Genomic DNA, 26,156 nt, shown 5'->3' with positions numbered 1-26,156 from the left:
GGAGGCCGTGCGGGCCTGGATGGGGAGAAACAGGCTCCGACTCAACCCCTCCAAGACCGAGTGGCTGTGGCTTCCAGCGTCCCGATATAGCCAGCTGACGCCATCGCTGGCTATTGGGGGCGAATCACTCGCCCCCACGGAGAGGGCTCGTAACTTGGGCGTCCTCCTGGACGCACGGCTGTCTTTAGAAGATCATTTGACGGCCGTGGCCAGGGGGGCTTTTTATCAGGTTCGCCTGATACGCCAGTTGCGCCCCTTTCTAGATCAGGACTCTCTACGCACAGTCACTCAGGCACTCGTCACTTCCTGCCTGGACTACTGCAGCGCTCTCTACATGGGGCTCCCCCTGGGGTGCACCCGGAGGCTCCAGCTGGTCCAGAACGTGGCCACGCGGGGGATTATGGGGGCGACGAGGCGTTCCCATGTGACACCTCTCCTGCGCGAGCTGCACTGGCTCCCAGTGGTCTTCCGGGTGCGCTTCAAGGTGTTGGTGACCACCTTTAAAGCGCTCCATGGCTTAGGGCTGGGGTACTTACGAGACCGCCTTCTGCCACCAATAGCCTCCCACCGGCCAGTACGCTCGCACAGAGTGGGCCTCCTCAGGGTGCCGTCCGCCAGACAATGTCGGCTGGCGACCCCCAGGGGGAGAGCCTTCTCTGTGGCAGCGCCCACCCTCTGGAACAACCTCCCCCCAGAGTTACGTACAATAACAGACCTCCGGATTTTTCGTCGGGCCCTGAAAACCTATTTATTTCAACTAGCTGGGCTGGCTTGAGTTAAATTTTAAATTGATTTTAAATTGGGTTGTTTTAATTTACGGCCAAAATATTTAATTATTTTAAACTGTTTTTTAAATTTTGTATGTTCTGTTTTTTACTTTGGCTGTTCACCGCCCTGAGTCCTATTTGGAGCAGAGCGGTATAGAAATGGAAACAAATAAATAAATAAATAAACAATTAGTATTGAACTAGAACATGCCTTATTCTATATTCTATGTGAAAGCATGTTAAATTGAAGTTATATTTCTTTAGGTTGCCTGCAGGGATGGACGTCATTGTTGTGGGGGATTTTGGTCAATAAATATCTTTGATTATTATAGAGATAAATGTAAACTCAGATACAATTCTGCTGCATGAATATGTTGGAGAGATCTCATGATTAATGTTTATAAAGGCAGCTTTCATACAGACATGGGGATATGAGCTTTGCAATCAGATTGCTAAGGGAATCCAATTTTAGTGATGGTCAAATTGCAAGGATCTACTATACATAAAAAGAACTCATCTCTCCATCAATGAAAGGAAACATTTGATGATGGACATTAGCCAAGCTTCCCAAATTACTACTCAAATGATGCCTCAGAGGGTGGGGTAATGATTACCACATCATTTCCTTTCATTATTATTATTAAAATGAAAACTAAAATGCAGAAAGGTGTATGCTTGGGCAATGAACTTTTGGGACATTACTAGTGATACTCATTTTATTTTTTATTTTTAAAATATTAGCTTTTCCTACAAAATATAAACATGCTTACATCCCAAGGAGATGCACACTCTTGTTTTATCTCTGTTGTCATGATAATCTTAAAATGCCCATGTGATTTTTCTTTTTCTTATTGATAAGATATGAGAGAGACAGAGAATTAGTTTGGTTATTTGTTCTAACCTCTCAAGACTTTAAAAGAAGAGTGGGAGAAAATAAGCACTGAAGCTAAAATAATATATATGGCCATGTAAGAGGTGATTCTTATAAAATATAATATTTTTATCCAATATCTACCATTATGTACCTGTGTAGCACTTCTCGAAAGATAAGATACTGTATGCAATACTGCTGCTGCTGAAAAATGATTACAAAAAATGCATTTAGAGAAGAAGAAAAAAAAAACAACAATTCCAGGTGAGGAAGTCATATTAGTCATTTTATATTTTAAAACCTGTAACTATTCTAAGCAGGAGAGCTCTGATCAGAGAGTGTGGGTGATACAAGCTTAAGTTCTACATATTATAAAACACCACTCAGAGAAATATTCCCTATGCAGTGATGCATAAAAACTTGTACCAAAGTAATGGTACCATGTTTGGCATTTTAATGGTACTGGATATGTGTGTGTGTGTGTGTGTGTGTGTGTGTGTGTGTGTGTGTTTGTATCCACAAATAGCAATAGCAATACCACTTAGACTTATATATCACTTCATAGTGCTTTATAGCTCTCTATAAGCAGTTTACAGAGTCAGCATATTGCCCACAGCAATCTGGGTCTTCATTTTACCGATATCAGAAAGATGGAAGTCTGATTGAACCTTGAACCAGTCAGAATCGAACTCCTGGAGTGAACAGTGAATAAGCCAGCAGTACTGCATTCTAACAATTGCGCCACCATGGCTCATGGTGCAGTGGTTAGAATGCAGTACTGCAGGCTAACTCATACCTATGAAAAATAAGCCCTGAATATTTAATATTTATATGCCAACAAGAGTCTTATATTTCTAATTGCTTTAGAAATATGGCAATTGGCATCTTTCCCATTAGGACAGAAATTGTCAATACTCCACACACTGTGAACAAAACATCAGTTGGGTTTTTTTCTCTCTCCTTATGATGAAAATAAATGAGCTGCACATTCCATACAGGTGAATGCATACAAATTACCTGTTTGTCTTGGATCAAACAGTCCCTTTCTGTTTAAAAGTGTAAGCAATAGATTTGAATCAAAATGCAATATAACATTTCTGGTAATATTGAACTTTCATGACCCTAGGAAACTACTCAAAATGAGAAAAAACTATCTATGGGATTGTTGTATAAATAAAGCTATTTGAGAATAGGAAAGAAAACGTAAACATTTTATTTGGCAATCTTCAGATCAGTGAATAATGGACAATTACAGTTGATTGGTGCTTTCCAACTCATTTAGGAGGGATGGAGCTTTGCTAGCTATTTACACTGTTGTTGCAAATAATAGTTAATGCTTTAATTTGTCCTTCTTTTAAAATTGCAATTTCAAACAGCACTAGACTTGACATTTATGGTTGAAGATATTAGCTGTAGCACTTTATTTTAACAATCTCAGCTGTTAAAAGGCATTTTGCAGACTGGAAGTAAAGAGAATCGTTGTCATGCATTTAGTTCATTAGGTCTCTGTTGTTATTAATGGAAGAAGTCTCACAACAGACTTCCATACTCTGTGTGTGTGTGTGTGTGTGTGTGTGTGTGTGTAAATATGTATCATGCACTTAAGTCAATTATGATGTGCTTATAGATCACTGTAGTTCCTTTAAAGCTTGATGCAAAGAGAAAATCCTGTTTGTCAACAAAAACATGTGTGAAGGATCTTGGCGCTTGAATATTTAATTCTTGAAACTTAACAAACTTGGCTTTTCCTGCATCCCAAAAATAGACTTGAGTGAAAGAATAATCGCTTCCAAGAATAGCATACTGATAATTCTTTATCTGAAGTGGCTGGAACACCATGGACCCCCTGGATGGCATTCTTTGTAAATCCAGAAATTTGGAGCCTGTCCATTTCATTACTTTGGAATCCCCAATGAATCTTGTTAGGCAAACATAAATATCTTCTTTCACTTTGAAGTGTTTGACAGCGTAAACATCTTCCATATCTGGAATATCCACTGGGTCAGCGAAATTGTTTGTGCCCCTGTTCCACTGATACAGGATCGGGTGTTGAGAACTGCTTGAGATGATCAAATGAGGCTTGGTGGCTATTTCAAGATATTCCACATCAGTGTCTCTGTACCATTCGTGCAAAGACTGGTCAGAATAAAATCCATTTCCATTCCATTTGTAGATAGTGGTGATGCCAGCTTTTGAACTATCCGCTATTGCAAAGTATGCATCCTTAACAATGGTGAACGTTTCAATGTCGTTAGGCTTTCTGATCTTAAGGATCTCAATGTCCTGGATTTTGATAAATTTATTTGCGTGAATGTCTCGTTTGTATATATGGGAGCCACCAAAGAGCTGGGCAACAATGATGTACAAGCGATTCTCAACAATAATCGGCTTACAGACAACCACCGAAGTCCCTGCACAAAGATCGACAAAGCGTATCATCAACTGGCATTACGATAAGGCAACACAACGTTCAGAGAAATGAGCTGTTAATACCTGTGATGTTATCAAAATTCCTGAATGTCCCTTCCACATGGTCCCACTGCAGAAAGATACATTTTCCGATAAAAGGCTGAGCGATAACCACATATTCATCATTCATGAATGAGAAAGTGTCCACTGACAGGGACTGATATGGCAGCTTTCGAAATACGACGAATTCTGAAAAAGTACATACTAAAAGTTGGTATTTACTCCTTTAAATGTTATTGTAAAAAGTAGATAGCTTGTACAAGGCAGTGGTATTTTGTAAAATCTATTTCTCCTGTTTATTAGACTTTAGTCAACAAGAAAAAAAAGATGAAAATGTTTATTAACAGAGAATAGCACTCATGCTTGAATCATAACCAATTCTAATTAGCCTAATTCCTACTGTGGTTGTTACGGTTCATCAAGTCAAATCTGACGCCTGCTGACTACAAGGATAAATCCCTGTAGTTTCCTTGGCAACATTTTTGGCAGTGGCTTGCCAATACCTTGTTCCTAGTGCAGAGAAAGAAAGAGAGTGACTGGCCCAGAGTCATCAAGCTGGGTTACAGGCCTAAGGTAGGACTAGAACAGTGGTTCCCAACCCTTTTTTTCGGCCATGCCCCACCTAAGCATCTCTAAAATCCTGATGCCTCCCCCCCCCCCCACTTCCCGGTGACATATAATTCTTACTTTATTCAAAAAGTGAACTCTACTCACGCGGAGGAAGCCTAAAAGGCCATTAATTTGGTTTAAACAAGGTTCAAATTGCTCCCATTAAAAATCAAAGTGCCCCCCTGTGGGCCCCACATTGGGAACCACTGGACTAGAACATTTGACCTTCCAGCTTCTAATTTAGCAGCTTACTCCCTAGGCCAAACAGGCTTTTTCTTTCTTGGGATGAAAATTATGAATGTAGCAGTCACGCTGATTTTCATAAAATGTAATTAGGGCCTAATACTGCAAATCAGATACTTTCAGTCAATATGGAATGAGAAATCTTGATCTTCTCCAAGCATGAGTACAAACAGAACAGTTTTGGCCAGTTAGACCCTACATAGTAAAACCATCCAGGGGTGGGTTTTACCTACCTTTACTACCCGTTCGCAACGGGGCCATGCATATGCGCCTGCTTCGCTCGCGTATGCTCTTCTGCGCATGCGCAGAAGCCTTCTGATGACATTGGGGTTGGCGGACAAAGCCTCCCGCCAGTTTTACTACCGGTTCTATAGAACTGGTCCAAACCGGGGGCAACCCACCACTGAAACCATCCCATATAGTTGAGATTTCCTATCCAGCTTTGCTTGTTTAACTTCTATGCCAGTGGTTCTCAACCTGTGGGTCGGGACCCTTTGGGGGTCAAACGACCCTTTCACAGGGGTCGCCTAAGACCATCGGAAAACACGTATCTTCAATGGTTTTAGGAATAATTTTATGGTTGGGGGTCACCACAACATGAGGAACTGTGTTAAAGGGTCGCGGCATTAGGAAGGTTGAGACCCACTGTTCTATGCCATAAGGAATTTGTAGTGTGCAGATTTTGCACTGAACTATCATTGTATATTGTGGGGGCAATAAGCTGACTTTGTATAAAAAAGAACACCGCTTAGGGGGGCCCGAAAGCCCTACTAAGCAGGTATATACAAAAGTATGAAGGCTATTGCTTAATGCATTGTAAGCCGCCCTGAGTCTCCGGAAAAGGGCGGCATATAAATCGAACCAATAAATAAATAAATAAATAAATAAATTTGCTTCACTATGGCTTCTGAAAGTAAGTCACAGATAATCACACAAGAGGCTAAGCCAAAATCAATGGAATCTCATTCAGATTAGGTGAACCAGGCCACACAACCATTGTGTAGATGTGTCTATGGAGATTCTCAGTCATCCAGGTCATGTTATCCCAAAGGTGGTTTTTTTCAAAAGGTAATTGGACTTTGTTTTTCCTTGTTTTCGTTTTGCTTCTCATCCAAGAAGCTTCTCCAGTTCAAGCAAAAAATAAAGTCCAATTGCCTTTTGAAAAAGCATCTTTGGGGCAATTATTGTGTAGGTTCGTTTCTCCTGCAGAGAAGGATGGAGAGAAAAATCTCAACATGACAGAGAAGAGATCTTGAAAGTTGCTGTGAGTAAAGGCAGGCAATATTCGGGCTAGGTAGATGTATAGATTAACCCAGTAGAAAACCATTTGCTCCGCCGAAAGAAAACGCCCTTAGGAATAACAGGGAATGAAAGAAACAGAAGACACTTTGAAGACTTACGTGTAATGATGCAATCAAATTCACTAGGAGAGAGGCTGTTGATTTTGCGTTTCTTATACTCTGGTGGATTTTCACAATAGATGTCTTCCACTGTTGCATTTGTTCTGCTTATCCATGAAATTAACCATTTCAATTTGCAATCACATTTGAAAGCATTTCCTCTCAGGTCTCTGGATAGAAACAACGTTTTTGAAATGTGACAATTTAAATACATTATCATTTGTTTAAGAAAAACAACAACAGGTTATCGGTTTATAATATTTTGAGATCACTATTGCATGAAAGACAATGTGCTTTAAGGAAGAAACCGAGCCTATATTTTTTAAAGACTCTTTGTGGTTAAAAAAGCAACCGTATATTAAATTTCTTAAGAGAGAGAAGGAAGGGGGGTAAAAATCTTACACTGAATTAAGCATCCTTCTATTATATTTCTCTTTTGTATGTGAATTATGGTGTTATATCCATGTACAAAAGGGTGGAGATTGTAGAATGACAACGCAATGCTTTTTTTTGTTATTTTGATGAAAGCATCCAATTTTGCAGATGCTTTTGCCTGGATTATGTATGGAGAATGCTGCCTCTGGGGGCTCTTTTTTTCCTGAAATCTTATTCTAGTTGAGTAATTCCTCCAGGCTTAAATTGGATCTGGAAAGAAAATCCTCTAATACAGCAAAAGAGCTTTAAGCTTGCTTTCCTCTTCGCAAATGTAAAATTACTTCTTTTAACTGATTTTGGAAACGAATTACTAAAGAAGAAGAATACAATAATATTAACAATATGTTACCTTAAAACATATGCAGATTAAAAAAGAAAAAGAAAAGAAAAAGGTCTGGAAAATAATATTCCAACAGAACAACTCTAAAAACTTTGAACACCTGTGTCAAAAAGTCTTTTCCTTGCCTCTTTCTCAAACTGACCAACCAACTAACAGCAATTACAATAATTCATAATTTGACCAACAATGCCGATCAACAATCCACTGCCCCATATCAGATGTAGATATCTCTTTTCCATCTTGCCTTAGTATTCTTTAGCCAATCCCCATACCACAAGGTGCACAATCTTGCTAAATTCCAAAGACCAGAATTATCGCCAAGAATAATGCATTTTTAAAAACACATAATTGTTCCAGAGTCATAGGAGCAGCTTTCAATTCAAATATGACAATAACAGGGTTCAAATCATTCATAATTCAAATCATATGAATTAATATTCCAAGTCCGAAATAAATCTCCAACAGAAAAGCACTTGCAACTAATTTTTTATTAAATAATTGCTGTAGTGTCCAATAAGCAAAATGTTCTTTTCTGTTAAAAACTCATTTTAGGTTTACAGGAAACAAATTTAAAACAACTTTCCATGTGACATTCCAGCTCATTATTCTAGATGTCATATAAATAATATCAATTGTATTAATGTATTCTTTTTAAAAGCAAAAATACCTTCAAATGTTGTGGCTCCTCTTTCATGCTAAAATAAGAAGAGCCAAGTTCAGGAAATTAAATCCAACTGATTTAGATAGATGATACTTGGGTACACATCCTTCTCATTAATAAACCTAGCTCATTTTATTCTCCTCGGTTGTTATCTGGATCTTGATAGACATATTTTGCTTTGTGCAACCATAAATATGTTTCCAAATGCTACAGAAAATGCCTTTTCTCCATTGTAGTTTTATTTTATTGCACGCATTTCAGCCCATTTTCTGCTGGAACCCTGGGTCACTTTATTGTGAGGGGGTGTCTGTCTCATTTTGAACATTTCTTGTAATCATTAAGTTATTTGGGGTAGAGGGACATAACTTTATCCTTTGATGTTCTTCTCATGTAGTTGCATTTGCATGAAATGGAAGTACTGTAGAGGACTAGCAATTGCATCTCTTGGAAAATATATACATAAAAGGGAAGTCATGCATAAGGAAAGCCAGTTTGGTTTAGTGGTTAAGGCACCAAACTAGAATCCAGGAGGCCGCGAGTTCGAGTCCTGCCTTAGCCATGAAGCCAGCTTGGTAACTTTGGGCCAGTTACCCTCTCTCAGTCCTAAGAAGGAGGAAATGACAAACCACTTCCAAAAAACCTTGCCACGAAAACTGCAGGGAGTTACCAGGAGTCAATACTAACTCAAAGGTCCCCAATACACAACCATAAAGCTATGCATAAAGGTTAGATGGACAAATTGCTGCCTTACATCCAGATGCAGCTCTTGGCCTAAGTTCCTTGGGAAAGAGAGAAGCAGGTGCCAGAAAGAGAAAATGAGGTGTCAGGGGGCCTTTCACCATGCAAATAAACCTTCTCTCCATGTCTTGCCTGTGAATGAAGCACACTTAATTGGCCCTTGGCTGTTTAGTATATTTAGAATATTTTCCCTCTAATTCTAACAGTATCCAAGGGAAAATAGAACCAGTTTGGTATAATAGTGACTGCCTGGATTAATCGTTGCAGTTTTCTCAGTAGGAAGTGATTCAGCCTTGCCTCCTTCCTAGGGTTGAGAGAGAATGACTGGCCCAAGGTAACCTAGCTGGCTTCATGTCTCAGGTAGGACTACAACTCAGATAAATGGTTCCTTGGTCTTGGCCTTATTCTAAGAGGGGAAATATACTTAATATTCATTAATAGTCCAGAGCCAGTTAAGTCTGCTTCATTCACAGGTAGGCAAGATGTGAGATGAAGGCACACTTGTGCCATGAAAAATTGCAAGAAAAAGATATGTGACTTCCTGTAAGAATTTTCAAATGCAAATTCTTCCAACAGTTTCCCGTATGTTCCATGTCTCTCAATGTCCAGGAAGCAAACGGGTGCGGGGGGGGGGAGGAGGACTCCCTGGTAGGGCCTGGCTTCCTGATTTCACTGCCGCAGCTTTTATCGGTGCAGAGCAAATTGTTTAAAACAGCTGGCTTTCTTGACAGTGGGAATGGCTGTGGCTAAATGAGCTCAAGGAGAACAGCTAATGTTCTCAGTAGAGATGGCTGAGAAATTCATTCCATTCCCATTTCTACGAAAGCTTACACAGATTGTAAATTCCAAGCATACAATGTAGTTTTTCCTCTTTCTCTCTCCCTTCCTTCTTCTCTCTTTTGCAGGGCAATTTGATAAACTATTTATAAATGCACCCAGATATAATTTTAAGAAAATCTGCCTGTGAGATAAGGTTGCCACAAAAACCTATTATTGTAGGGGACAATCTTGTTTTAGATCTTCTGTGGCACCTTTACGCAATCTGGGCATATTTGGAAGCTGCCAGCTTGCAGAAAACTGCCTTGAGGAATGCTCCTAAATGGGGAAAAAATGCTATTAGATGAATGAGATAATTGATGATAAGTGGATATAAAATGGATTACTTCAGGCTCATTGTATGAGGAGTTGTTCCACAATATGTATCTCTGAGCCTTTTTTCCCCCTTTCTATTCATAATGGGAATATCAAAAAGGTTTTCTTACACATTTGTTAGTGAATCCAATCCCTTGAATATGTCTTTAGGGAGCGTTTGGAGGTTATTGTTTGCAAGACTCCTGTAAAAAATATAATTAGGGTTAGTTTAATCTTGGATTCTTTTTTTCCCATTTGATGAATCACTAGGATGGCAAATAACAGCACATGCATTGCTATGATTTGATTCACTATTGTAAGTAGTTGTAATAGCAATACTAGTAATGCTAATATTATTGATATGGAATACATTTACTTATTATAACCCAGAAAGCACAATTCCTGTTTAAATATTATATCCACACACTCCCTATTGTTCTAAGGTCTCTGCCGCCTTGCCAAACTCTTCACCACAATCCTTGTATCTTTACCAATAAAGGAGAATATTTGTAGCTCAGGGTTGAAATGAAGGGGTCCTTGGTGCTCTCTGAGCCTGCTTGTTTTCTTGCAGATGTTTCATTACCCAAACTAGGTAACATCATCCGTGCTCTGATGATGGTTACCTAGTTTTGGTAATGAAATGTCTGCAGGAAAACAAGCAGGCTCAGAGAGCATCAAGGATCCCTTGTGTTTTTGTTGTTATTGTTAACAATGAAAAAGATTTCAGGGTATTTTAAGCATTCCCTGTCCTCAAATTCTACCTTAATAGCAGTTCTACCTGCAGAACAGTAGACAACTTTAACATGTGGTGACTTCAACTCCCAGAATTCCTCAGCCAGCATGTTGAGAAATACTACTCAAGGATATCAGTTGCATACCTTTGTAGCCATGGCTTGTCTCATAGACATCTATGATCGCCCTCAAATTGTTTTCCACCCATGGATGCCCTTCCACTAGCATGGAAGGTTTCCATCCCATCATAACCTTCCAGGATAGTCCAAGAAAACAATAACAGTAATACATTTGCTGTCATTATGCTGTTTATTATTCATAGTCTTAAATGGGAAGAAAAGATGACTAAACAATATATTATGCAAAAAAAAAATGCCTGTATAACATTGACTCAGTTCCAACATATCACTGAAGGTCTGTCCACAAGCCAATTCCAAGGACTTGATTTTTTTTACCCCTTTATTAGCAAAATATTATACTACTAGTAATAGTTTCACTGTTTAAGAGTTTGTGGCCTCATCTTGACTTTTTTGAACCAGGAAAATAATGATAAAAAGTCTCAGGAGTTGATCTCAACTGCTGGTGAATCGTTGGATGTTTCAAAACCCCCAACCCCACCTGCCCAAGTGCAAAACTAGGTTTAGGGTTCGTTGGATTGGTGGGTAATGTATTTACAACTAATTCCTGAGCATTCTGTGGACTATGGACCCCTTTGGCCTTCAAGCCCATCATATTCTTGAAATCTGAACAATGGAAAATGCCAAATAAAAATATCAGGATTGCAGGTATACAGGACAAACGATATGCATCGTAACGCAACTGTGTAAATGATGCTATTGCATTCATCACATTAGGGGCATAAGTCACATCATTTTGATGAAGTGGTGATGCATGCAACAATAGTTGCTCCCTTGCTCCTACAAGGCGCCCACAATTGTGGGGTGTTTTTTTGTCATCAGTTAGAAAACAAACTGGTAATAGAGGTCGCCACTGTCGGAGCATAATTTGGCTACTTCTCAAAATAATTTTAATTTTAAAAGGGATGAACATTCCAATCTGGCTCCCTTTTGATGACTGCGTCTCTAACATGTCCCTCCCCACCCCCCACCACCCCAAAAAAGCTTGAGTTAAAAAAATATGCAGGGCCTGGCTACAAAATGTTTTTCAGCTCCACAGAAGTATTTGATCCACTGATGAATGACCAGACATCTAATAAACTAAAAAGATGTATTGTACTTTGATTAACATTCAAACTAAAAATGTCAATTCTATCCCCTTCACCTTGGAGTCTACATATTAAGAAGCCCACCTATGCTCTTGCTCACCCTCTTTGTGCTCTATATAATTGTAAAAAGGCTCTCCTCTTCCCCTGTCAATCATCTGATCAAAGGAATCTGCTGAGCCAATATTAGGCAGCACTTTGGAGCAGAGTCACTAGAGCAAAGAAAGAAGCCGCAGGGAGTCACTTCTCTCTCTGTGTCACTGCTCAGAATTTAAGAGCTTCCCACTGCTAATGGTGGAGAGAGGACCAGAAAGCTGCAGGTCAGCTGGAAGGAGAATGAAAGTGATGAAATTTCTCCCCTTACTGTGCCTTTGTGTGTATTACAATAAATACACACACTACACACACATGTATAGCCTCCAGGTCAGCAACAATGGTAACTTCAGGAGGCCCCAAAAGCTCCTATGCCCATTGGACGCAATGGGGGCTTACTTCTAAACAAAGGCAAGTAGGATGGCATTGATTGTGAGCTATTAGTGCACACAGGACAAAGAGTAAATCTTTGTTAGATCTTGGGTTATTAAAGCAGCCTGGGAGGTGAACACAGGATGGGTTCATGTGGTGGTTTTGACCTCCTGGAGAGAGGGGGTAATCCCACCAGCCTTGAAGGAGGAGGTGGTATACCACTCTTCAAGAGGTCATGGCTGGATCCTTACCCGCTGGAGAATTATCAGCCAATTTTCAATTTTCCCTTTCTAGCAAAGATTGTGGAAAAGGTGGGTTGGATGACAGCTACAGAGGATCTTAGAAGGAACACATTATCTGGACCCATTTCAGGCAGAGTACAGTACAGAGGGAGCATTGGTTGCCCTTGATGGAACTGGAATGGTGTATCCATCCTAGAGCTCCAAGATCTCTTAGCAGCTTTCAATACCGTCAATCCCAGTATCCTTCTGCTGCAGAGGTTAAGAGTGGGAGGCACTATGCTCAAGTGGTTCATCTCCTTCCTCAGAGGCCAGTTTCACTTGATATTGATGGGAGTGGACAAGATCAACTCCATGGCCTCTCTTGACTAGAGTATCTCACAACTAACTGTCCCTATCCCTGTTCAATATCTACATGAACCCACTAGGCAAGGACATCCACCAATTCATGATGCAGTATGGTGACAATACCCTATTTTACATCTCAACCCGAGCGGCTATCAATGTATTGACTCAGTGTCTGGAGGCTGTTAAGTTCTAGATGGGACAGAACAGACTTCAGCTCAATCCTACTAAGACTGACTGGCTGTGGCTGCTGATGATGTCAGCATCTTTGGTTTTGGATGAGGCTGCACTTCTTCAGTCAAGACTGGTTATGTAACTTGGGGTTCCTTCTGGACTCATAGCTACTGCTCAAAGAGCAGATGTCACTGTGGCCAGGGGAGGCTTTGCACAGGTTCCTCTGTGCACCACTTCACCCCTTCCTCAATCAGAAGGTCCTTCAGCCAGTCATTCATGCCCTGGTTATCTCACAATTGGATTATTACAAAGCGCTCTACATGGAGACCACCCGGAAGCTCCAGCTGGTTCAGAATGCAGCAATGCAAGCAGTAACAGATGCCTCTTGGTATGCCTATGTGTCACCATTGCTACGCAAGGTTCATTGACTGCCAGTTGCTTCCAGGTGCAATTCAAATTGCTGTTTATTACCTATGAAGTCCTCTATGGAATAGGGCCAAGGTATCTGAGAGCCTGCTTAACTCCAACTATTTCTGACCACCCAGTGTGTTTCAGCAGAGAAGGTGCTCTCCAAGTCTTCTCCAGTAAACACTGCCACCTTCTGCAACCTAGGAAGTGCACCCTCTCTGTGGCAGCATCCCCCAGAAATAAGGAAAATATCCTCACTCCTGGGCTTCTGGAAAGATTTGAAAACCTGGATCAGTCCCAAGTCTGAGGTTGAAGTTTATTACTTGTTCAAAGGTCCCTGTTTTGTTTTGTTGCTTTTAGTTTGGGGCCTATGTAATTTAATGCTTTTAGATACTTTTATATTTTCCCTGGTTTTGTACATTGGAGTTGGATGGCCAATACATTTAAACAAACAAACATACTTACAAGTGAATTAAGGACTTCAACCCGCGAAAAGAAGTGTTGGAAAGTGATTTGATGTTGTTGTTTTCTATAAACCTGTAATTGGGATACAAACACAACTGGTCAAAGCTGTCTTCATCTCAGGCATTCAACTCACTCAAAAAAAATCTTGGACCATAAATATTTCAACTCACAAATATTCTAGATGAGGAAGGCCCATGAAAGCATCGCTACTAATGGTCTCAAATATGTTTGCAGTAAATAATCTGTAGAAAGAAATATTAGATAAATAATGTGACATGATCTTAGACATACATAGATTTTTCACAGTGCTTGATTATTTTTAGAGATGATTATATTTCCTACTCTGCTATGTTCTAACAAAATGAAATACACATACACATATACAGAGTCTAGATCCGTAATGGCGAACCTATGGCATGGGTGCCACAGGTGGCATGTGGAGCCATATCTGTAGGCCCATGAGCTCAGCAGATTTTCAGGCCTTTTGGGCCCACCAGAAGTCAGGAAACACGCTGTTTCCGGCCTCCAAGGTGGGGAAGGCCGTATTCGCCCTCCTCAGGCTCCTAGAAAGGCTCTGGAGCCTGGGGAAAGCGAAAAAACGGGCCTACTGGGCCCACCATGTGCCAAAAGCAGGGGGAGCACAAGGGGGGGCGGGGTGCATAGAATTATGGATGTGGGCACATATGAGTATGACCCCCCCGCGCACCCCCCGCTTTTGGCACGCGATGGCAAAAATGTTAGCCATCACTGGTCTAGATTATCTTTCTCCAACCTTACATCCTCTAAGATGTGTTAGAACTACATTTCCTAGAAGGTCCAGCTTAGCTGATCTAGTTCTTCAAGACATAAATATATGTTATAATATATATGAAACAGTGTAATGATTTTGACTAAATATGCCATAATTTAAAGAACTGGCATTTCTGAGTAGTTTCCTACAACTCCACAATGTCTCCTTCAAAGTTCTAGAGTTTGCCTTTACAAGAAATAAATGCACTGCAGTCAGAAATATCGTTTCAAAATTATATTTTCCTCTAATGCTTGAAGATGAATGCAAATTGCTGCAATTTACATAATAGCTCCCATTTGAGAGTGCCAACACTATTCTCAGCTGCATTTGGAACTTTTGCAAGGATAAGCATTGCTATTCATTCCAACAAAAGGAACATATTTAGGCCCACATCAAACACACAAAATGGTGTGGTTTTTCCCCCCCTCCTAAAATGAATGACAAATCCATGTGTTTTTGATGAACATCAACTCTATATCTATGTGTATGTGTGGAATAAAGATAAGGGTTTCCCTGTCCAGTTGTGTCCAACTTTAGGACATGGTGCTCATCTCTGTTTCTTGGCCAAGGAAGCCAACGTTGTCTCTGTGAGGTGGGTTGGGTTGAGACCTGCCCTGAGTGACCCAGTTGGCTTTTATCTCTAGAGGGACACTAGAATTCGGAGTCTTCTGATTTCTATGTAGATATCCTAAACATAGAATAATAGGATATCGATTTTAGGATTGCTATTTTGGGCTGCAAAAATCCAGACCACCACCAGAAGGCAGCAAGGAGGTCATACCATGATCCTGTAAATGTTTGCAACTCTTAACAGAAACTGCTCCCTGCTTTCCTCTATCTGATTCTTTGAGGTTAAATGTTTGCTTCTCACTTAGGCTCAAGAATGTTCCTCTTCCCACCAAACGTGGAATTTAAATGAGAAAAAAAAATAATCCTGAGGCACTAGCAGATTGTTTTTTAACCTTTTAATACTCACAAAAGAGATGGGAAGGAAATACCTACATGTACTGTATTTTATTTATTTCATTAGTTTATAGGCTGCGCCAGTTGTGAATAACTGAGAAACGTACAACCCACTTCTCTATCTATCTAAGATGGAAAAGTGCAACCCTCCCCAATTCATACGCTATCATGATATCGTACATACTTCTATACTTCTTAGAATTATAGAAAAATTCCCAAAAATATGATGGGGCCAAATTAGAGATGTAGTTAATCACATTTAAGCAGTAACATATAGCCCTACATAGCACAAAAGGTATCTAACTTCACCCCATAAGGAAGCCTCAACTGGATGAGAGGGTTATAACCGTTTCTATTTTTAACAAATGCTCCTATCAACGTGATATTTGCACCTGAAAAGGCTTTTTACAACACGCGTGCTACTTAACCCGTTGGACCAATGTAAGTTACATGATTGATGAAATAATATTTTAATGTTTTTCTGCACCGTTACAGCTATTATCTTCTTGATAATTAAATATAATATATTAAATTTAAGCATTATTTTTCCCTGATATTTTCTTTATACTTATGTTTAAGCAAATTATATTAAATAAAATATAATTTAAAGACTTATTATATAAATTAAAGTAAGCAAGGTAAACTTAAAGTCTTTACAACTTAATTAAGATTGTGATCAGTAGTTTTTAAAAATAGGCTGAAATGCATACTTTTGTTAGGTCTGACTGAATTTCTATAAAGGATATCCTAAAAAATGCAGTTTCGAAGTTTTTAGTTTCTTTTTAAAAAAATTAAATATACTGCTCAAAAAATAAAGGGAACACAAGCAGAAGACATCCGAGATCTGAATGAATGAAATAGCCTTATTAAATACTTTGTTCGTTACATACAGTAGTTTATACAGTGCTCAAACAACTAAAGGGAACACAAAACTACTGTATGTAACAAACAAAGTATTTAATAAGGCTATTTCATTCATTCAGATCTCGGATGTCTTCTGCTTGTGTTCCCTTTATTTTTTTGAGCAGTATATATACTTCCAAATGAAAAATATTAAGACTTTTTGTTATAGTTTTATTTACTCCAAAGATCGGGATGCATAATGGGACTAGATTTAAAACATAGCAATAGAAATAAAATAAAGAAAAAACGTTTTGTTATTTTAAATTTTTCTTGAAGCATTAATCTCTACTATTGGAACAGTATTTTACTAATGCTTGCATTTTTTTTCTTCATCACTGACAGGAAAGAAAATTTGGTTCTGGCCATCATCCAGATGTCCAAGAGCTCCTGGTAGTAGAATATTACTTCACTCCCTCCCTGCTTGATGATTTTTATCTTAGTCACTTATCCTTTGTGGAATAAAAGTTTCATCAGATCTATCAATTCTCAATGAGATCATAGATCAATTGCAGCCATGGATGGATATTTTTTGGGTCATCCATTCTGCAATTCCCTCCTGCAGTGATGCTCTCAGGATGAAGATGACTCTTCATGAGATAAGCAATACGAGATATCACAAGATATCTTCCTTCCTTCCTCTCTCCCTCCCTCCTTCCCTCCCATCCTTCCTCCCTCCCTCTAAAGAAGTTCTTTATACACCTGTCTTACTTATTGCCCAGAGGGCCTTTAGATCCTCAAGTGCTCCTTAAAAACCCACTGAAGAAGCCATCTACGATTCCATGTTTGAAATGCAAGAGGAGTCAGAAAAGGAAACATGCTGCTCTTTGATAATAAAAAGGGTATAAAAATAAAGTAATCACAATAATATTATGGAGAATGTGACTAAGGGCCAGCTGTTGAAAAATTTAATTTTCAAGGCATATACAGCTGCTGATTTTGAAGGTCTTTTCTCCAATTTTGAAGCCTTCAATGTGCATTCAGCCGACTGCCATTACAAACCTCCTGTCCTTTTGTGTGCCTGTCTTTTAATTGTGACTTACTGTGGACCAGATTGTGCCTCTTGATATGTTCAGGGCTAATCTCAGCCTTTCCATTGGGAGCGGGGGGATTCCTGAAAACCCACTCAACTTTTTCATACTAGTGGTTTCAAAAATAATTTAGACTCAGTCAGGAAGCAGGAACTAACTACAGGTAATCCTTGACTTACAAGTTTATTTAGTGCCTCTTCAAAGTTACAATGGCACTGAAAAAAAGGGACTTATGACCATTTTTCACACTTATGACCGTTGCAGCATCCCCATGATCAAAATTCAGATGCTTGGCAACTGACTCACATTTATGACGGTTGCAGTGTTCCTGGGGTCATGTGATCAGCTTTTGTGACCTTCTGACAAGTAAAGTCAATGGGGAATCCAGATTCAATTAAGTCATATTAGTAACTTAACAAATGCAATAATTCACTTAACAATGGTGGCAAGAAAAGTTGTAAAATGGGGCAAAACTCACTTAACGAATGTTTCACTTAGCAACAAAAATTTTGGCCTCAATTGTGGTTGTAACTCGAGGACTACCTGTACAAATGTTAACTTTGTTCACATTTTTTGTGTCCCTGACATCTCCCTTAGAGTAGCTCCACCTGTCTTTTTCTGTTATAATTGTCATCAGTCTTCATCAAGCTAATGCCCTCCTGGGATCTTGGAACTATATGTTTTATCAGCCAACATGAAGATGCCAGTTAGGAGTATATGGGAGCTGTAGTCTAACAAAACTGGAAGATGCTAAGTCAAAGAAGGCTGATCTATACTGTACATTCCTGCCTTTTAGCCTTGTCACCAGTTTCAATATTCTGAACATGCTTTTCTGAAAAAAAATATTCTTGGGAAGTGGGAGCAGTAGTTCACCAATGCAGAAATGATAACATCACAAGGCACAAATGAAAATGGCTTCAAAAGCCTACCTCTCCTTCAATAACAACCTTACTTTCCAAAGATCACAAAGGAGCTACTATTTTGCATTGAACGGAGAGAATATGAATCAGAAATAATATGGCATCATCTACAAAACTAAGGTGAGAAAATTGGTATCCTGAGATATCAATAATTACAGATCATAAACATCAACCTATCTGCATTTCTCAAGTTGCCAATTAGGCTCTCGACCCAAATTGTACATCTATATATCAAAGGTATGATTCATATCTACTCATATTAAAATGTACCATTTCCATCTACAAAAAGGTCACGACAAAGCCTGCTGAGATGACACACTGGCATACTAATGACTAAATAGCCACCAAGGATTTTCCCCTTTACAGAGTAACGTATCTTTTTTCATCATCTTTTTTCTTCCCCGCATGATAAGGTGAGATTCTTGCCCTATTCCCGATTATGTTCTTTTTATTCTGCAAAAGATCCGGGAGAAACTGTATAGTTCCCATGGTAACTATATTTAGTCATATTTAGTCATATTAGTTATATTTGTTTGGGATTCAAACCCCAGCTGAGTGCACATTCCTTCTGATCAGCTCCCAGTATACAAGGTGAGAAGGAAAAGGACATCACCTCACTGACAGAGCATCAGCATCAGAAGTGGATAATGAGCAGTCAGACATAATGCTTAACGTTAAAGCAAAATTATGCCCTAGCCTAGGCCAATTCATACAACCCACCATGCCTGCGTATTTAAGGCTCTTCTTTAAAAAAGAAGTTGTATTTCCTGACAGGTCTCTGAATCAGATGTGTCTTAATTTATGGACCACATTTTCCCACAGAACTTGGGTTTTTTCTTCAGGATCAAAGGATACTAACCCAAGGAATATTTCTTGGCTAGGTTTATTGCAACCAACAGCTTTCAATTCTTGGTACATAACACAAATAGGAAAGATCTATCCCTATCATTGGCATGAAGCTCGCTTATAAAATTGCTCCATTGAAATCCACGGTTCCTTTCTGAGAGAAGCAAGTTTGTTTAATCAGCCACAACTCTTAACGTTCAACAGCACTAATTCTGGAAGTGTAGAGAAATGATTTATGATGAGCCATTATCCAGCCTCAGAAAAGACAGTACATGACAGTGTGGTACACGGTATGGGAACATGGTGTCACTGCCCTAACTAGAATTCACATGTACCAAACAAGCACTCTAATAATAAGAGCAGTGATGATGCTAAAGCAGACCCTAAGCAGCACTAGAAGAACAGATCAATACAGTGAAGAAAAATAATAGTAATTATAATAATCCGCTAGGTATGACACACCTTTCATTACTTCCACTGGAAACACTAGGTGCATTTTGTTATATAATAGTTCTGCACCACATAAAACAAGTACTGGTACTTAAAAGCCCGTTAGCGGAGTGTTTTTTGTTTTTTTTTGTTTTAAAGACACCGGTTTCATAACAAGCAATCACCATATAAACCGTTTCTCACAGAAGTTGCAGATTGGGCGAGAAGATGAAACTCCGTTCTGGGATTTTCGTGAAAGCAGATCTCACAAAGGATCTGGAAGAGGAAAACGGGGGAGTGGGGGGGGGAGAGAGAAAGAAAGCAAAGCAGAGGTTAACAGCACCGGAGCCGGTCGGGGAGTCGTTTTGTCAGCCTCACCCTGAGGCTGGTTACCTGTCCCCTTCCTTCCACCCACCCTCCCGTCAACAGGGGGTGACAATTTCCAGCGGGGGAGGATCGCCACCGCCGAGAAACAGACGGCGTCGCCTTAAGAGAAACGCGCAGAGGGATCCAACTTCTAGCCCCTCCAACACCCCTTCCCCGCTTTTCCTCCTTCTCCATCCCGGCTCCTTTGCAATCCCAGCGCCCGCTCCTCCCCGCGCCCAGACCGTCTGTGCGATCCACCGATAAGCGTCCCGTCCCCCCAAGTGCTTACAGCCCCCTTACAGGGAGGTAATGTCGGGCGGCACGGTGCGCGGGATCGCCCGGGCGTTCTCACAGAGCGCGTTATCTTTGGTACAAGTGCACGAAGCCGGGCAGGCGGTCTTCCCCGGTCTGCTCCCTTCGGTCAGCAACAGGGCGGAGAAAAGGCACAGGACAACTGCCGAGGGTCTTCCAAGGGGTCGCCGGTCGGCTTGGCCCATCCTTTGGATCCGTTCTGGTTCCGGCCAGTTGGAAGGAGGAGGAGGAGGAGGACGAGAGGAAGAAGCGCAGCCCGAATCATGAACGGACAGGCGGGAATCTCCGCGTTGTTGTTGTTGTTGTTTTACCGGGCTAAGGAAGATCTGCGCGGAGAGCCCGGACGAGACGGCTTCCCCTTCATCCCTCCTCCCTGGCGCTCGTTCTCCCCGTCGCCAGCCCTTCCTTTCCCCGCGCTGTCGGGGGGTGGGGGGGGGAAGCTGAAAGGCTCCGAGCCGTTCAGCCGTCGGTTGTTTGGGGATTCGCCAGGCAGCCGTGAGGGGCGAAAACGGGGGAGGAGGAGGAAGACGGTGGGACCCAACCAGCTGGAGAGGCGAAAGAGCGGAAAAAAAAGAGAAGGAAAAGAAAGAGAGAGACTCGCATCCCCGCGAAACGCATACACACAAGCACACACACACACACACTGGCGCGCGCGGCGGCTGCTACAGCTCTGCTGCTGCTGCTCGGGGTTGCAAAGTGTGACGCACGCCGCGGAGCCGAGGCACGGCTTTCACTTTTCTGAGGGGAGGCCCTCTTCTCGCGGCCAAAAATAGGACCACCTTCTGCTTGGCTGGTGGTGGCGGCTGCGTGGGCGGGCGGTGGGGGTGGGTGGGTGGAGTGGGGGCTCCGTGGAGGAGGAGGAAAGCAAGCAGGCGGAGGAGGATCTCTCTCCACCCGCGTCAATGTTCCCTTGAGGGGGAAAATCGGGCTTTGCATCTGCCAGGCGACAGCCGAAGCGGGAAGAAAAAGCCGGCTTTGCGTGGAGGAAAGAAAGCGAGGGAAAACATCCAAAGGGCGGCGTGGAAACGTGTGTGTGTGTGTTGAGAGATTTTAATAAAAACCCGGTTGGCGTAGGTGTGAGGCCTGCGATTTCATTGCACAGGCTGGCTGGGAACCGCTGCAAAAACAAACGGACGCCGCGGGCACAAACCACGCAAGCCTCTCTTTATCAACCGAGCGGATCTGCAAGCGGCCACGTTCAAACCCAGCCGGCAAAATGAGAATGCTTCTCTCTCGTCTTCTTTCCCTTCCTTAATGTACAATAATAGCTGGGCTTCGAGGCAAGCTAAACCCGTGCTACTGTATTTGGGGAAACCTCTTTATAGGAACCGGAAAGATAGAAAGCAAGGAAAGTGCAAAGTGTAGCCATAATGTTTTGAAGCGCTGGGGGGTGGGGGGGGGGGGTTATTTATTACCTATGAATCGTGTCAGGCTCCCCGCAATATTTTCACTGTGCATCTGACACAGAAAAGAACTGTTGCATCGCTGCGAAAGGAAGCTATTAAAAATGTTAAAATTCCTTATTCCAAATGCCGGGCCAATTTCTCCTAGTAAATAACTTATTTTAGGACTCTTTTACAATTCCAACTAAACACAGCATGCTCCATGTGCTAAGGAGATCCCTGTGCATCTTGCAAAGATTTAACATAGGGCATCTTCACGTGAGCACTCGGGCCATGTATCTGTGATTTCCCCCCCCCCATCCTCGTCTGACTATTTCTGCCTCAGCTGCCGTGTACCCCGAAATTGCAAAATAAAAAAAGAAAGTAATGGTTTCATTTGTTTCAGTTTTCTCAAATCTCTTCTCCCCCCCCCTCCTCAGAACCCCTTCCCATAAAGCAGAGGGTCTTCACACTTGACAGCTTTAAGACTTGTGGACTTCTCTGGGAGTTGAAGTCCACAAGTCTTAAAGCTGCCAAGTTTGAAGACCTGCCATAAAGGTTCAGCAGCTACAGGCAATACTGTAGATAGAGCAAGCTGTCTGAGGTATTATGGGAATTGAAGTCCACCTATCTTCAAGTGGCTGAGATTGAGAAACACTGCTATAGAGTGGTAATATCTTAGTTGCTTAGCATCTCTCCCACAACATGAACGGTGTTCATGTAAAGGTGTAGACAGGAGAGGTTACCGCTGACTGAACCTTGTTTGTCGCACTGACAAAAGGAAGGATTGGTTGGCTCACCCAGTTTTTAGAATTTCTCTTAGTGGCAATCAAAACTGTTTACTGGTAGTCCTCAACAACCACAATGGAGCCCAAAATTTATATTGCTAAGTGAGAAGTTTGTTCAGTTTTGCCTCATTTTACAACTTTCCCTGCCACAGTTGTTAAGTGAATTATTGCAGTTGTGAAATTGTCAGAAGGTCGCAAAAGGGGATACCTGACCCTGGCACACTGCAACGTCATAAATGTGGGTCAGTTGTCAAGCATCTGAATGTAAATCATGCAACCATGGGGATCAGTGGTGGGTTGCCCCCGGTTCACACCGGTTCTATAGAACCACTAGTAAAACCAGTGGGAGGCTCCACCCACTGACCCTGATGTCATCAAAATGCTTCTGCGCAGAAGAGCGAGCGAAGCGAGCGCGTGCGTGCGTGCAGCCCCATTGCGAACCGGTAGTAAAGGTAGGTAGAACCCACCCCTGATGGGGACGTTGCAGCGGTCATAAATGTGAAAAATGGCTGTAAGACACTTTTTTCAGTGCTGTTGTAACTTTGAATGGTCACTAAGCGAACTGTTGTAAGTCGAGGACTACCTGTACTAAATATTGCTTTGGGGAGACTGCAGTGTGGTGTGTGTTCTCATGCTGGTAGTGTGGAAGTGTCCACAGAAACAATGGCTAGGAGGTTCATTTGATAACACTGAATCGCAAACTAGCCTACCACATTTTAGCCAACATTCACAGATACTTGGCAAACACATCTTAATGTGCTCTGTAAATCTAGTCTACATCCCACACTTGTGGTTTACCACAACTCCATCATATTCTAATAATCCCACCCTTTTCCCATGATTGCACAGTACTGACCTCATCTCGTTCCCAGCTCAAGGTAAAACAGTCATTCCTACTGTAGGTGTGCAGATAGTCCTTGACTTATGACTGTAATTGAGCCCATACTTACGGTTTGAAGTCATGATAGTTGTTAAGAGAGTCACAACGTGATTCCAATTGGTTTTACAACCTTTTCTATAGTGGAGTGTTAACACAACAGTTGTTAAGTGAACCCATTTTTTTCAATGGGTAGGGTTTTTTGCCAGAAACCAGAAGAAAAGACCAGAAACCAGCCGAAAAAATACTTAAAATTGCGATCATGTGACCACAGCTCACTGCAATTGGCCGTAAATGAAAATATTTTTATACACCCACACAGCTCAAATAAACATAGGAAGAACCAATTTCAAAAATCGATTGCACAAGTCAACGATAAGATTTTTTCAAGTCCTTGACTTATGACCACAATTGAGCCCCAAATTTATGTTGCTAAGTGAGACATTTGTTAAGAGAGTTTTGCCCCATTTTACCTTGCCACAGTTGTTAAGTGAATCACTACAGCGGTTAAGTGAGCAACATGGTTGTTAAGTGAATTGGTTTTCCCTGTTGACTTTGTTTGTCAGAATGTCTCAGAAGGTGATCATATGATTCTGGGACACTGCAACCGTCATAAATATGAGTCAGTTGCCAAGTGTCTGAATTTTGATCATGTGGCGATGGAGAAGATGCAACAGTCATAAGTGAAAAACGGTCAAAAGTCACATTTTTCAGAGCCATTGTAACTGAATGGTCACTAAATACCTGTATAACCTCTGTTCATGGAATGTAGCGGTTTAAACAACATCCTCTTCCCCCTTTCTCTTTATTCTGATCAGAAGGTCCATTAAGGAGGAAAAGATGGAATATATTTTTGATTGAGAGAATTAGGAGTCAATTATGTAGTTCATAGTCACTTTAATGATAATTTTTTTTCCACATTTTCCACCACCACATGAATTTTCCACATTTAATATCCCTATGCATGTGCCTGAGTATGTATAAGAATACACCACCCACATGTCTTTATTAAATATGTCTGTGTTTATGCTTGAGAAAACAGAATGCTAATATTTTCTATCCTGGAACTTCAAAGTTGAAGAGATGGCTTACACAATCAGTTTTAGCCACAAATCTTAATGTTGTTATTTATTATTCTTATTGTAGGGCATAACATTTGATCTTGTATCATCATTTCTGCTGAGTAGAATTCTATTCTAGTATTATACAATTTTATGAATTGTGGGAATTTTTAGTGGCTTATTTTTTTATTTTATTTTTTAATTTGATTTATATGCCGCCCTTCTCCGGAGACTCAGGGCGGCTTACAATGCATTAAGCAATAGCCTTCATCCTTTTGTATATTTATACAAAGTCAGCTTATTGCCCCCACAAACTGGGTCCTCAATTTACCTACCTTAGAAAGGATGGAAGCCTGAGTCAACCTTGAGCCTGGTGAGATTCGAACTTACAGTAATTGCAGACAGCTGGTGTTAATCACAATGCTATCAGTCTGCTGAGCCACCAGGCCCTACTTTAAGCCTTAGTGTTGGAAATCTAATGAAATGATAGAAATCTTCAGCTTCAAGTTGCATAAACTTTCTATTAATACCAATGTAAAGGTACCTGGTTGATTTTCTTGAAACAGGTTTCATTCCTAGCTCAAATTCAGGAGGGTTCAGACATTGATATGTCCAACATCCAGATAAATCAGACTGAGGATCTGTTCCGATGTCTTAAACCCAGATGTTGACAAGTCAAGAATGAGCTTTATGGATCATTGAGTAGCATATTATGGCTGTTTCCCCAAAGTATATCTTCACCCCAAAGAAATTACATTTGTAATTTTCATCCTTCATATAGCTGAATGTGCTCTGAAACTGATCTAACTTTAGGATCTAATCTTAACGGTTTTAGTTATCACTTTACATTATTGAAAAGTGGATGTCTTCAGAGTTTATTTTAAGAAAGAAAGTCACTCCTTAAAATTCATATGACCTTTCTCATGACCTCTTTTCTAAAACTGTGCAAGGCTCTGGAATTTACATTAGGGAGTGAGTGAACTATAGTATAGTTATTATAAGCTAGATTGTCCAGTACCATTATATACAGAGGAAACCTTCATTTGGAGATGACAGACAGCAAGATACTTCAGTTTTGGTAGATTATGTGTTGACTTTCAGGCTACATAATAAGAAAAATGCAAGTCAATTGTCATTCAATAAAAATGTACTTCAAATTAAAAATATAGTCAGAAGAATGATATGAAATTCCAAGAATTGAGCAGTCAGGATAATATGACAGGAACTGGAACAGATTAGATTTGTTTATAGCAAATTGACTGAAGCCTGGCCAGAAGTTTTTATACTCAGAATTCTCTGGCTATTTCTCTGCCCCAGCAACTTTTCAGATACAAGATAAAAATTTGGCTGTTTTAAGGAAGTCCACTTACACTCAGAATTCTGCTGAAGGCAGAGAGGCTTTACTGAGGATCATTTATAAACCCTGATGCATTTTTGGGAATTCAGAAGAGAACTACCGTGTTTCCCCGAAAATAACACCCTGTCTTATATATGAATGAGCCGAGGTGTGCGAGGCCTGGCTGCAACTATCCGAAGGCACGTAGTAGGACAGATCTCCATACCTACCCTAGCTTAATTTTTACCTGTGCACCCTGGAGTGGGTGGGGTCTTAATTAGGGCTTATTTTGGGGATAGGGCTTATATTGTAAAAATCAAGCTAGGACTTACTTTCTGAGTAGGTCGTATTTTCAGGGAAACACGGTAGCTCCTCTCACAAAGCAGCTGAGTTATTGATCCATGACTTTGTCCACAAGAATACAGGTAGTCCTTGACTTAA

The 26,156-nt window shown here is 40.8% G+C and overlaps 1 protein-coding gene across 1 annotated transcript; it reads right to left on the bottom strand.

The window, feature by feature from the left end:
- Positions 1-2,887: 2,887 nt before the first annotated feature.
- LGI1 (leucine rich glioma inactivated 1) lies at positions 2,888-20,892 on the bottom strand. The gene is made up of 8 exons (XM_070946466.1): positions 20,260-20,892; positions 19,798-19,869; positions 13,885-13,956; positions 13,715-13,786; positions 9,796-9,867; positions 6,360-6,529; positions 4,132-4,296; positions 2,888-4,049 (listed from the first exon to the last, which is right to left on the bottom strand). The coding sequence occupies exons 1-8, from the start codon at positions 20,454-20,456 to the stop codon at positions 3,232-3,234; spliced, it is 1,638 nt and encodes a 545-aa protein (XP_070802567.1). The 5' UTR covers positions 20,457-20,892; the 3' UTR covers positions 2,888-3,231.
- Between the last annotated feature and the right edge of the window lie 5,264 nt (positions 20,893-26,156).

This window comes from Pituophis catenifer, unplaced genomic scaffold (genome assembly GCF_029215685.1).
Source record: "Pituophis catenifer annectens isolate HBS135680 unplaced genomic scaffold, rPitCat1.0.hap2 SCAF_6, whole genome shotgun sequence".
Classification (NCBI taxonomy): domain Eukaryota; kingdom Metazoa; phylum Chordata; class Lepidosauria; order Squamata; family Colubridae; genus Pituophis; species Pituophis catenifer.
The sequence above is the reverse complement of the archived record's forward strand: the minus strand, read 5'-3'. Positions and strand labels throughout refer to the sequence as shown.